The 12,381-nt window shown below is 37.5% G+C and overlaps 1 protein-coding gene across 4 annotated transcripts in view; it reads right to left on the bottom strand.

Annotated features, from left to right (window-relative positions):
- The window catches only part of LOC149201027 (uncharacterized), a 292,878-nt gene that overhangs the window by 129,160 nt on the left and 151,337 nt on the right, over positions 1-12,381 (bottom strand). For all 4 annotated transcript variants that reach the window (XR_016253855.1, XM_089402849.1, XM_089402848.1 and 1 more), the window contains exons 6-7: positions 584-654; positions 383-489 (exon numbers count right to left, since the gene is read on the bottom strand). Coding sequence is in view for 3 of the 4 variants with exons in the window: in XM_089402849.1 (XP_089258975.1) it covers positions 383-489; positions 584-654 (178 nt within the window). In the remaining variant the exon portion in view is untranslated. The remainder of the gene's footprint in view (positions 1-382; positions 490-583; positions 655-12,381) is intronic.

Consider the following 12,381-nt stretch of genomic DNA (forward strand, 5'->3'; position numbering starts at 1 on the left):
ATTTCTATGGTGTACTTATTTGTTCTAGCATTCAAAAAAAAAACACTTGTTCTGAGAGAGCTTAGACTGACTGCGAATTGAAATCTAAAGTACATACATAAAAATTATAACTCGATCAGGTGACAAATTTGAGTAGATAAAAGGTCCTTGTCACAGTTCTCATAAAATAGTCACAATATTTACCAGAAAACTTAAACACTGTCCAGTGATCCTCAAGTCTGTCAAACCATGCATTTATTAGTCCAGAACCACTAATGGACATTTTAATGCATTCCTAGCTCGATGACAATTTACAAATTAAACCTAAACATAATTTAATTCCAAAGAACTTTGAAGACATACCTAAAAATGAATATAATTCCAAAGAACTTTGAAGACATACCGAAAAATGATATCAGCAGTGGTTGGCTGTGGTTTGATGAAATTCTTTTTCATAGTCTGTAGAACCTCTTTTACAAAACTAATATTTTTCTGTTCTTTTGCATAAAGCTGCAGATTTGTAACCTCATCGTTAATAGATGATTAAAGATTACTAAATAAAACAAATAAACCAAGAAGAAAATAGTGTGGATTATTTAGTTACCAGTAAACTATGAGCAGCACCAACACATGGTTTGAGACCATAAACGTTGCGACTCTGGAGAGTTCTTAACCCTGCAGGCAATAATAACTTGAAGGCTTATTTCTCCTCTTTATTGTTTGAAAACATAATAGTTATTTCAAAATGTTTTTCTCTCTACAAACTAGTTGAGTACTTTTAGGCAAAGAAATTTTTCTGGTACATAAAGCCGGTAGTGAAAATGAAAGAATAAAATGAAACATTTAAATGTTTCCTGCGGACAAATTTAAGTAGCTATTTACGCTTTTAGATGTCAAAATATTAAATTATAGAAGAGCTAAAGCAACAACCTCATGTACTATACAGTATCAACAGTTTTTGCCATGCAACTACATTCCTGTACCATGGGACTATCCACCAAAGGGAATTATCTTGGAATTCCCCAAGGTAATGGTTGGCAGTGTCATCAATTAAGGTTGTGATGCACTTTCACCTTAACTGAGGTTATACTTGTTAGCTAAACAGTGCTTCTATCTTCATGCCATGCTATCTGATCCTCAACCTCTCACAAAATCACCACTTAACAGTTGAAAGACCCAACAAAGAGAGTGGTATACTCTAATGAGAGCCATCCCCAAGACTCCAGCATCTGTACATCAGGAAAATTTTAAAAACATGTTTGACCATATCCTTCTGGCATGTTACACAAGTCCATTGATTAGTCCCAACTTATGCAGCTTACATTTAACTGCTAGATGTTGGATGATTATCATCCATCCAACCTAAGACTCGGGACTTGAAAATAGTGGTTTACTATAGCGCTTAAAAAATGAAATCTGTTAATCGATGTTCCAACAAGCTTTGGAGACAAGGGAACAGGGAAGCTTATGGTCGATGAGGACAACAAAATATAGTTTAAAAATTAGCATATTAAAAAATTAAAAACAAAGATTCTAGATGAGAGGACTATGACACAACTCAATCAATGTAGCAATCCTCAAATAACAAGTCTGAAAGACCTTTCCTACAGGGATATTGGAACCAATCCCCCAACCCAATGATGGTGCAGAAAAAAGAGTAATAAAAGGGTACAAGAACCTAACAAACATGGGAGTCAAAATTGTCGTTACAATTATAAACCATGACAAAATCATACCAGAAAATATTCATCCACACACTACATAGATAATTTTTTCATGATCTAAAAGTCCAACCAGTGAGTGAATATTTTTCGTGTAACATTGGTCCACATGGGCTCTGGTTTGGATAGAAGACATCCACATAGCCCCAAAACAGTTGAGGGAAGCCTTATAGCCCTCCCAATTTTTGCCAATAAAGGTCTAGGGGACTTGGGAAGTCCCCTGCTGAATGGGAACTTCTCCCAAGTCACCAGGGATGGGAAAATGAAAGAGATGTCCCATAGGGGTCAAAATGGGTCACCATGCCACATTGCTTTTAAGCCATCTATCCCTGTACTAAATCCACCAATCTTTGTTGAGTCTTCTTGCTGTTGGACAATTAGATTTATTTTTCTTGCATTATTTCTTTGCATTGTAACAGAGGGATTTATCATAATGCTATCTCCAAGCCTTCCAAGTTGGCCTCACACATCTAACTGCATGTTTAAATAAATATGAGTTTGGGATGATTTTGCAAATTTCAAGAAATTATCTACAACCACAAAATGTTGGAAACTTGGAAGAAATTCTGCTATACAGTTTGCCAATCTAATGCAAGTTCATCTTTTTGTCCTATAAATCTTCAAAATCTATAAATCTCTTTGATAACCACTTTTCCACATAGAACTTGGGAGACAACCTAGAAGGTGTCACAAAGAGGTGAAAACCTGGATAGATCATGTAGCTACATCCCACCCATTTCTTGGGCCCTTAAATCCAAAGAAAAGTCTGAAGAATCAATCTGCAAAGCCTTCCAAATCTCCACGAGAACCCTACACCTGATAAGTGATAACCTATAGGATATGGCTCCTCCCACAACATCATAAATACTAAATTGTTCTTTGATGCATACTGCATGGGTGATAGCCTACACTATCTAACTAATATATATCCATTCACAACAATGATAACCCACTTTATTGCCAACAATTCTCTAAACTATATCATATCCATCAAAGTGCAACCTCGTTCTCTTTCAAAAGAGTGCATACGTCCCAACCTAAAAGGGGATGGCCTTCCTCCCTCCATCCCCCATAGGAACCTCCTAAGAATCAAATTCAAAGTTTTTCTATCTTGTTGTAGATTGGAACAATATTATCAAAACCAAACTGGTGACCAACTCAGTCAACTCTAAAATCAGAATTGGATCGAAACTGGTAAAAAATGGGAAAGAAAAACCAGTTGACAAAAAATTACATTAAATATTTAATTTTCTATAAAAATTTATGTTCTTGTGAATTCAAACCATTAGACACAAATGTGCAGAGCTCTCTCATGCATATAGCAAGGATGCATATTGTTGGATATATGGTTTATTCTGTAAAGAAGACTTTCTTTCATCCAGTGCAAGGGGGTCTGAGGGGTGACACCCCTTCTAGTAGGCATGGGGGGGGGGTTTAAACAGTAATGATCCAATAACTAAGCAAGACCAAAGACGTCCCATATTGACCACGGACGGAGTGAAAACTCCCTGGGACCGCCTACTCCTTGAGCCTAATCAATACAGGCTAAGCATGTCATTTCAGGAAATCAATGTCAAAGTTAGCAACTAGGGATTAATTCCCTCATTTGGCAGCCCACTCTTCACCCTTGAAGCACACTTGATGGCATCATTCTTGATTTGAAATTTTGAAATTTGTGTCCTCCTACAAATGCCTATTTTTCATGTCGGCTCAGGTCTGCCCTTATTCATGTCGGCCCTCTTGATGAAAAGACATATCTCTTCACCCACACCAACTACTATAAATATAGCCTCATGTTCACTTCATTTGGCATATCGCACACACAACAGTCTCTCTCTTTTGATTGGTTCGTACACATCTGAGGCAGCAGATTCATCTCACACATGCTAAGGGTTGACTGGGCATCTTTGTTTTCTCTGTGTTGACTTTTCTGCATCTAACTTTGACCAGCGTTGACCAAGGGATTTTAGGAATAATTTGACTGCGATTTTTGTGGACGAGACTCTGTTTGGGCAGGCTGCATCTTCTCGCACTGATTCCGAGGTTTTCTGGGCAGGTTGACCAGCATTGACAGCAGGCTTGGAGGATTGTTTTGACAGCAAGCTGACTTCACCATTTGATCAGGTTTGACCACCATTTTGTTGATTGATTTTGTTGTTTTTTGACCACCAAGGAAGGCTGAGCATCCTTGACTTTGACCGAGCTCAAGAGGAGTTGTTTGACTGCTGCATTGACCATTGACTGCTGTCTGGTTAGGGCAAGTTGACTGCGGTTGGCTTTTCAGAATTGCAGACCTTCATCAAGCTGATCAGATTTGACCTCATCAGTTAGACATTTGTTTGGATATTTTTCAAAAGTCAAGTCACATTAACTTGACTTTCACCATTGTACTCTATTGGACATTCTTTCTGCTTAACATTTGATATTTGATAATAAGAAGGATTGATTAATGGTTTTCCCCCTCTGGGGGTTTTCCCTGGCTTTAGTCAAATATCTGTGTTCTCTCGTCTTGACTTGTCTTCTACATTTTATTGTTTATGTTCTATCTATAGTTACTGTCAATGTGAATTAATCGTTTATGTGATTGCTATTGAAATAGAAGAGAAAATTGTAATTGGGCTAATAAAAGGCCAATGAACTAATTGTGGCAAGCATAGAACATACTATTGTTATCTAAAATTAGCATTTTATCAGAGTTAAGGAGAGGACAAGCCCAAGCAAGTGAAAAAGCAATCACCTAGATATTTGTTGACAAGGACTAATCTCCATGGTTGCTACTTCATATTTCAAGACTAGGGATAAGCTCAATGACAAATCAGATTATCATGCCTGGAAGATAACTCTTGATTTGACCTTGGAGGAGCATGAAGTATTGGTCTATGTGCAAGGGAAATGTTAAAGTCTTAAAGTTCTATGCAGAAATTTAAAAATTCTTTGCAGAAACTTCAAACTTCTATCCAGAAAACTGAATGTACTTTGCAGAAAACTAAATGTACTTAACAAAAAATTTAATGGAACTGAATGTATTTTGCAGAAAGTTGAATGTACTTTGGAGAAAATTGAATGTACTTTGCAAAAACTTGAATGGAACTTAATGTACTTTGTAGAAAGCTCAAAGCACTTTGTAGAAAACTGAATGTACTTTGCAAAAAACTAAATGTTCTATGTCGTTGCAATTACTTAGAATGCAAATTTCTTCTTTTAAACTTTTCAAATTAGCAATTGTAGATAGAACATAAACTTAAGGATCATATGAAGACAGCTTGGCACAAACATAAGACACTAAGAATTAGGTCCAATGACCAGGGCAAAACCCACAAGGGGAAAACCCAAATGAGTCTTCTTCTATTAGATTTTTTCAATTATTCAGCAGAATACAGAGAGAGAGAATGAGAATGAACAAAGTAACCAATGTCTGATCAACTTGTAGTTGAAGTGTTCTTGCTGTTTGCTTGAAGATCTCCTTATCTTGATCAGATCTTGTCCTTCACACTTGCTCTTACTCTTCACTTGCTCTCACACTTCTCTTGTACACACTCAACACTAGCTCTCCTTCTTCACAATGAACATGCTACACTCCACTCTCACTTGCTCTTACTTAAATAGATGAGAAAGGAGAGGAGTAACAAAATGAATTCATGCCTTCAGCCAATTATAGGAGAATTGAATTCCATGAGGGAGGAGTTACTTGAGAAAGAGCATAACTCATCACAAGAATAGAGAGAGAGAGATACACTTGTCTTGAGAAGTTACAATTTGAATTATAGAGAGAGAGAGTTACACTTAGACATGAGAGAATATTTGGTGAGAGTTACAAATCTAATAGAATGAGGGAGTTACAAGTGCATTTAACGAAGAGTTACACTTTTGTCATACATTGAATTAGTGAGGGAGAGTTACATTCTCTTAACTGTGGAGTTGCTATTTTATTTAAAGAGAGAGGTTTGATTTTCCAAGTAAGAGATTTTCAATTTAATTTACTTATTCCATGAGAGAATTTGTTTTTTATTAATCCATTAAAGGTAAATGACTTTAAAGCTAAGTTGCATGAAACGGGGAAACGGGTACAAGTTTCCAAAACAAGCATGGTACGAAACGTGACCTCCCCAAATCTTGGAAACGGGGAACGCAATATATATATATATATATATATATAGATATATATTAGGACATTTAAGAAATATGTGCAATCATAAAGCATATATGATACATTCTAATTTATTACATTATGATTAAATTGTCAATTGTCAATGCATAAACTATAAGTCTCTAAATTTACATCACATTTACTCATGAATGATCACATAATGAAAATAGCAATATCAAAAATCAGCCACGAGAAATTTCTAATTTCTTGTCTTGTGCTTGATTGGGAGTCTCCTCCTACATAGTCGAATGAACTTAGTGCTCTTGATTAAATGCAAGTTCCATACCCTAGTACCCTACGTGCTCTTGATTCTTGAGAGTCTCCCTTGCATAGATGGCTTGGTTCTCTTGATTAAATACAAGTTCCATACCCTAGTACATGACAAAATCCAATGGAAACATTGTAATCCTCCCAAACCTGAAATCTTGAAAAACAGATAACTCTGTTGGATTTTGAGTGAGATCTAAAATTCTACTTTCTCCATATGAAATCCAATGAGGGTGAAACCACTCTCAAACATCCTGAGTCATTTCATAGTAATGTTAAAAATTTAAGTAAAAGGATGAAAATGAATAATAAAGGAGAATGTCTCCTTTATTATTCATTTTCATCCTTTTACTTTAAGAATTTAACATTACCATGAACTGCATATCAACACTAGGGGCCATAGGCTTGAACATTAGGCTGCCCCACTCAGAAAATCCTCTTTTTTATAACTTGAGAGGCATCTAGAAGCATCACCCAATAAAAAATTAGAAGCGAAAACATAAACAAAAAAAAAAAAAAAAACAAGAAAAAGTCAAGTTAGAAGAGGAAACTCCACCGTACAGCCTGGAAACGTGTTTCCGTTTTGGCCACGTTTCCTCCTCGAGAAATGGGCCAGTACGGTCGGAAACACGTTTCCAGGCCGTACGGTACGAGTTTCCTCGTTTCCCTTTCGTTTCCGGCCGGAAACGAACCCTTCTCCAACGTTTCTTGCAACTTAGCTTTAAAGTTTAGACTATTTTATAAATAATAGTATCATAATAATAACAATACTAGTAAAGATAAATTATTAATTCTTGACTTATATAATCATGATTGATTTGATTTTAAAGTGGATTCCATGTGTCAAGATCATCCTTGATCATTTAGACATGACTTTTTATTTTTGAAAAGTCACTTCCAAATTGAGATGTGACTTACTATTTTTGGAAGTCATATTAGAATTGTCAGAAATGAAATTTTATTATAGGTGATTCAAACAGAATTGAAAGATATGATTTCTTCTAGGAAAAATTCATCCCTCAGCTGCCAAATTTTAACACTCCCTCTTAGCTAGGGAGGAATCTCTTTCTGGATCAAAGGTCTCTGCTTCCTCTGATCTCATTCATCTGAACTCAACTCTGCTTTAAAACATCTGTAACAATGAAGTCACAATCCAAAGAAGAATCATCCACTTGACACAAATTTGGAAAGGAAATGATCATCACATGTAACATAGATAAGGATTACACTCAACCAAATTTCATCTCAAAAATTAGGTGATAGAACACAGACATCACATAGACAAGACTCAAACAAGTCACACAAACAAGAATCAAACACAACCAAGTGTCAAGTGGTGGAACACCTGCATCCTAGACAAGTCTCACTACACCTATTGGCCAGATAGGTGGCTCTTCCCACATCCCAGACTGTGGGTCAGATGCATACTGAGGCCTACTCTTGTGGCACACACTACACAAGAGGTCCCTCATCCTCAGGAGCTTTCCAGCATCATTCCCTAATCCTGTGAGCTCTGACAGGGGGGAAAGGCAGCTCAGTGTTCTTGATCAGCTGTGAACGCTTCCTAGAAGTGTCACATCCATAAGTCGAAGTTGCTCTCTAAAAACCAAGAACTTTCCTTTCAATGAAGACTTGGTAAGAATGTCAGTCATATGATCATCAGTGGAATGTCATTAAGCCTCATTGCTCCTCTCTGCACCATATACCGGATATAGTGATACTTGATCTCAATATGCTTGGATTTATCATGAAACACAGGATTTTCTGCAAGACGAATCCCACTCTTATTGTCACAATATATAACTGTTGTGTCTGGAACTTGCTCAAATAGTTCCCCAAAAAGCTTTCTCAGCCAAACTGCCTCACAACTAGCCATGCTAGCAGCAATGCACTCAGATTTAGTTGTACTCAGTGCAACAAACTTTTGCCTTCTGCTCATCCAAGATACGATGGCAGATGCCAAGCTAAAGTAGCACCCAGAAGTGCTTTTTCTATCGACAGAGTTACCAGCCCAATCAACATCAGCATATCCATGAAGTCTTACATTTTTAGTAGTGTATTTCAATCCTAGATTGATATTTCCATGCAAGTATCTGAGTACATGCTTTGCAGCAATCCAATGGGCATGAAAGGGATCAATCTTATGCTGACTTAAAGTGTTTACAACAAAGAATCTGTCAGGGCTAGTGTTTACCAAAAACATCAAACCACCAATGAGTTGTCTATACTCTATGGGATTTGCCAGACTAGGTCCTGCAGCTTTGCCACAAAATTTCTTAAAGTTCATTTCCATAGGAGTATGCATAAACTTACATTCTACCATAGCAAATATTTCAAGAAGCTTAACAACATGTTTTCCTTCAAAAAGACAAATTTCACCAAGTCTTTACCAGACCTCTAGACCCAGAAAATAATGCATCAAAGCAAGCTCTTTCATTTCAAATTCAGAAGCTAACTCCCTCTTACACTGGAGGATAAGTTCTCCTTCTTTCAAGAATAAATCATCAACATACAATACCAATATCAAAGGTATACCTTGGACTCTCTCGAAGTAGAAGTTTGGGTCTGCACTGCTTCTTGTAAAACCAATGTGGAAAAAATCGAAGTCGGGATTAATTCGGCAAGGGTCCAAAAGTTGAAAAACTCAGCAAAGTCGAGAGTTTTTCGAAAAAGTCAGCGAAATTAAAAAAACACAAAATTATTCATTTTTTTTAATTTTTTTTAACATCTAGAGTTTCCACAACATCAAATAAATGAATTTCCAAATAAACATGTAAAGAAAGCTAATATGTAATATGTATATGAAGTCTAGTGCTACATCACATATCAAAATAGTGAACCAACTCCTGAATTTTGAGTCCTGTCTGAGTCTCAACTCTCAAGAGTCAAAATATCAACAAAAAATATAATAAATGTACATCATGAGTCATCTAAAAGTCATCAAGTAATCACTAATCAGTCACTGAGATCCTCTTCCCCTTTTACGGGAATAGGGAATGGCTTTGCCTTTTCCTCTAGAGGAAGAAGACCCTGCCCCTCGGGATACAAAATGAAATGGACTCAATTGTCCTCTAGAAGCCGATGGAAGAGGTGGCCTCTGTGCTACGCTGCCATCGCTGCTGCCCACCCTAGATGGTGTCACCTCCTCCTCAGCATCCTCATCCAGCTCTGCTACTGCCTCCTGACCCTGATGTTGCTCCGCCTCCTCCTCCTCTATCTCTGGCTCTCCCTCCTCTGCAACTGCTACATCCTCTAGATCCACACCTAACCAATCCGGGATCGTGTCCAAGATCGACCTCTTAGTCTCGACTCTCCATGCAACGGTGGTATCAATATTGTCCAATGAGATGGCTTCCACATCAATAGGTTTCTGAAGCTGTCTCACCCACAATCGAAGATTGTAGTAGACGTAGACCATGTCATTGAGGCGTTGGGACTCCAATCTGTATTAGGGTCATAGATTGTAAATTAGTACTTAGAAAATTTAAATATTAAAATTAATCAAACAAATTCAAAAAATTTAATTTGAAATCTTTTTAGTTTTTACCTGTTGCGCATTTTAGAGTGTATTTTGTCAAATACACTCCAGTTGCGCTCACACCCAGAGGAACTGCATGTTTGGCTGAGCACTCGAATGGCAAGCTTTTGGAGATGGGGTACTCTGGCACCATAGCTTGTCCACCAAGCATCTACAAGTTAAAAGAAAAATGAGAAACATAAAAAAAAACATTGAAATTCTAAACTTGAAAGTTTGAAAGTTTGAAACAAACTGAAGCTTACCTGGCATTTTGGTCGTCCTATTCTTAATAGCCATGTTAAAACCAAATGTGCCACCTCCCATCCTATAGACCTCCATTTCTTTAGAAATCTCCTCACATTCTTGCTCAAATGACACCATCCTCTCGACACAAGTGAAGAATCCATCCATCACCTCGGCATCAAATCTGAAACCACAAGCATAAGAAAATGCAGGGTTGAGGTAGACACCTGCAGCATGAATGGGGCAATGGAGGGTATTGTTCCATCGCTGATCAATCACTCTCCATATGACTTGTTGTTTCTCTAACCCCTCGTCTCCCTTATCTGCATAATAAGCACGGATGGCTTCTTTGGCCCTATCCATGGCCTCATACAAGTAGCCCATTGTGAGCTTCTATCCATCAACCAACCGAAGAACCTTTACCAAAGGTTCTGAAATGGCACACACCTCCTCTACTCCTGCCCAAAAGCTTTGATCATATGAAACTAGTCTGCATATGCCCTCTCCCTCCGGTTTGCGGCTAATAGATAAAGAACGCCAATCCGCTGAGAGAAACATGCTCTTCACCTCCCACATAGAATTCAACAGAGACTGAAGAGATATGAAAGTAGTGGCAAATCATGTAATGGCAGGCCGCACCAACTCTTTGCTGTTGGTGAATTTTCTCATCAAGCTAAGCACAGATGAATGATTATAAATAAATTTTGTTATGCTCTTAGATGATTCAACAATATCCCTCACAGTAGGAATTTTACCTATATCCTCCAACATCAAGTCAATGCAATGAACAGCACAAGGTGTCCAAAACAAGTTAGGATACCTCTCCCTAAGCATCTTGCCAGTTGCAACATAATTTGCAGCGTTGTCCGTTATGACTTGGACAACATTGCTTGGGCCTACTTCCTGAATGAAGAGGTCCAACAACTCACATAATAAACGTGCATCCTTAATGTGTGCAGATGCATCAACAAATTTCATAAACATTGTCCCCTTGGGACAACTAACCAAGAAGTTAAGAAGGTTCCTACCCTTCTGGTCAGTCCAACCATCTAACATGACTGTGCATCCAGTGTGCTCCCATGATGCCCTAAACTCTGCCAATATAGCAGTGCACTCAGTCTTTTCATCTTGAAGAAGAGGCCCTCTCAACTCTGCAAAGGTGGGGGCTTTGTACCCCGGGCCAACGACAGCAACAGCATCAAACATAGGCTGGTAGAATAGGTTTGTCTTGGCAATGTTGAAGGGAACATCACTCCATAGAAGACACCTACTGACCAACTTGTCAGCTTCTGCCTTTTCCTTTTTTTCATTGATGATTTGATCCCAGGTTGTGAACCAGTTGTTGTTCTAGGAACAAAAAAAGATGAGATAGAAGGATGAGTACCCATGGGTGAGGAAGGTGATGCTGCTGTAGAAGCACTGCCACTCTCAATTCCCCCCACTCTTGAGCCCCCTACAAGTTGGTTTCTTAGTGTTGCCCTGGTGTCTTTTCCTTCCTCTTTATCCATCAATGATTGAATGGCCCATCGGATGATTTCTGGAGTTGGTTTTTTGCAAAGTTCAATATTTTGGCCCGGAATTTGCCCCAAATGGAATTTTAATCTGTTGATGCCTCCTGACATATGCTTGCCACACAACTTGCAAGTCAAATACATTCTATTGACCGCCCCAGTTTCGGGTATAACATCAGGCTCACCAAACTCCCACATAGAATCCAAAATCCTCGGCATTTTGTTTTAAACTTTGAGCTGGAATTTAAAGTTTAAACCTGGGCACAAAAAAAATTGAAACAAATTCAAATCAGCAAAATATAATTAGTAATTTGTATTGCACTCAGAATTTAGAAACAAATTAGTAAATTTAAAATTTAAATTACAAATTTACAGTAATTTTAATTTTTAATTTTTTAAATTTTTAGACCCACCGAACAGTGAACACTTAAGCCATATATATTTAATATTTATTATTATATGTTAACACTGTGGGCTCAATTTCTGAGCTAGCATTCTTCAAGTGGGACTGATATCCTTCACCAAAAGGGGACTGATATGCTAGAGTCTGCATTGCTGAGTTAACACCAGGTTCCTAATAACTTCTGTGTACTGTAAGTTTGTAACTCTTGTTATCAAGCTGAATGAAGGACTGTGTGTTTTCATTATTTGACTGATATAAAATTATAAATAACTTAACAGCTATACTGTTTGAGAAAATAAAGTTATAAACAAAAACATATGTATCTCTTTTAGCAAACAAACAAAAACATACCTACAGCGGCCAGCCTACCTCACTCAAACTGTTCGATGAAAGTTCTCTGGAGTCTGAGACAGATTACACAAAACTTTGGAAAATTTATTGGGTATTTAATAATTAATATATCTCCAGGAGGGTATCACCGTATCTTACAATGGTCATAAGTTGTTAAAACTTAACAGTGAACGTTGAGCGGCTGAACAGTTATATAATATACATAAATATTAAATATAGTAATATACATAACAGTTATATAT

Source organism: Pinus tabuliformis, chromosome 2_1 (genome assembly GCF_031772625.1).
Source record: "Pinus tabuliformis cultivar Carrire ecotype Pingquan chromosome 2_1, CPIR1, whole genome shotgun sequence".
Taxonomy (NCBI): domain Eukaryota; kingdom Viridiplantae; phylum Streptophyta; class Pinopsida; order Pinales; family Pinaceae; genus Pinus; species Pinus tabuliformis.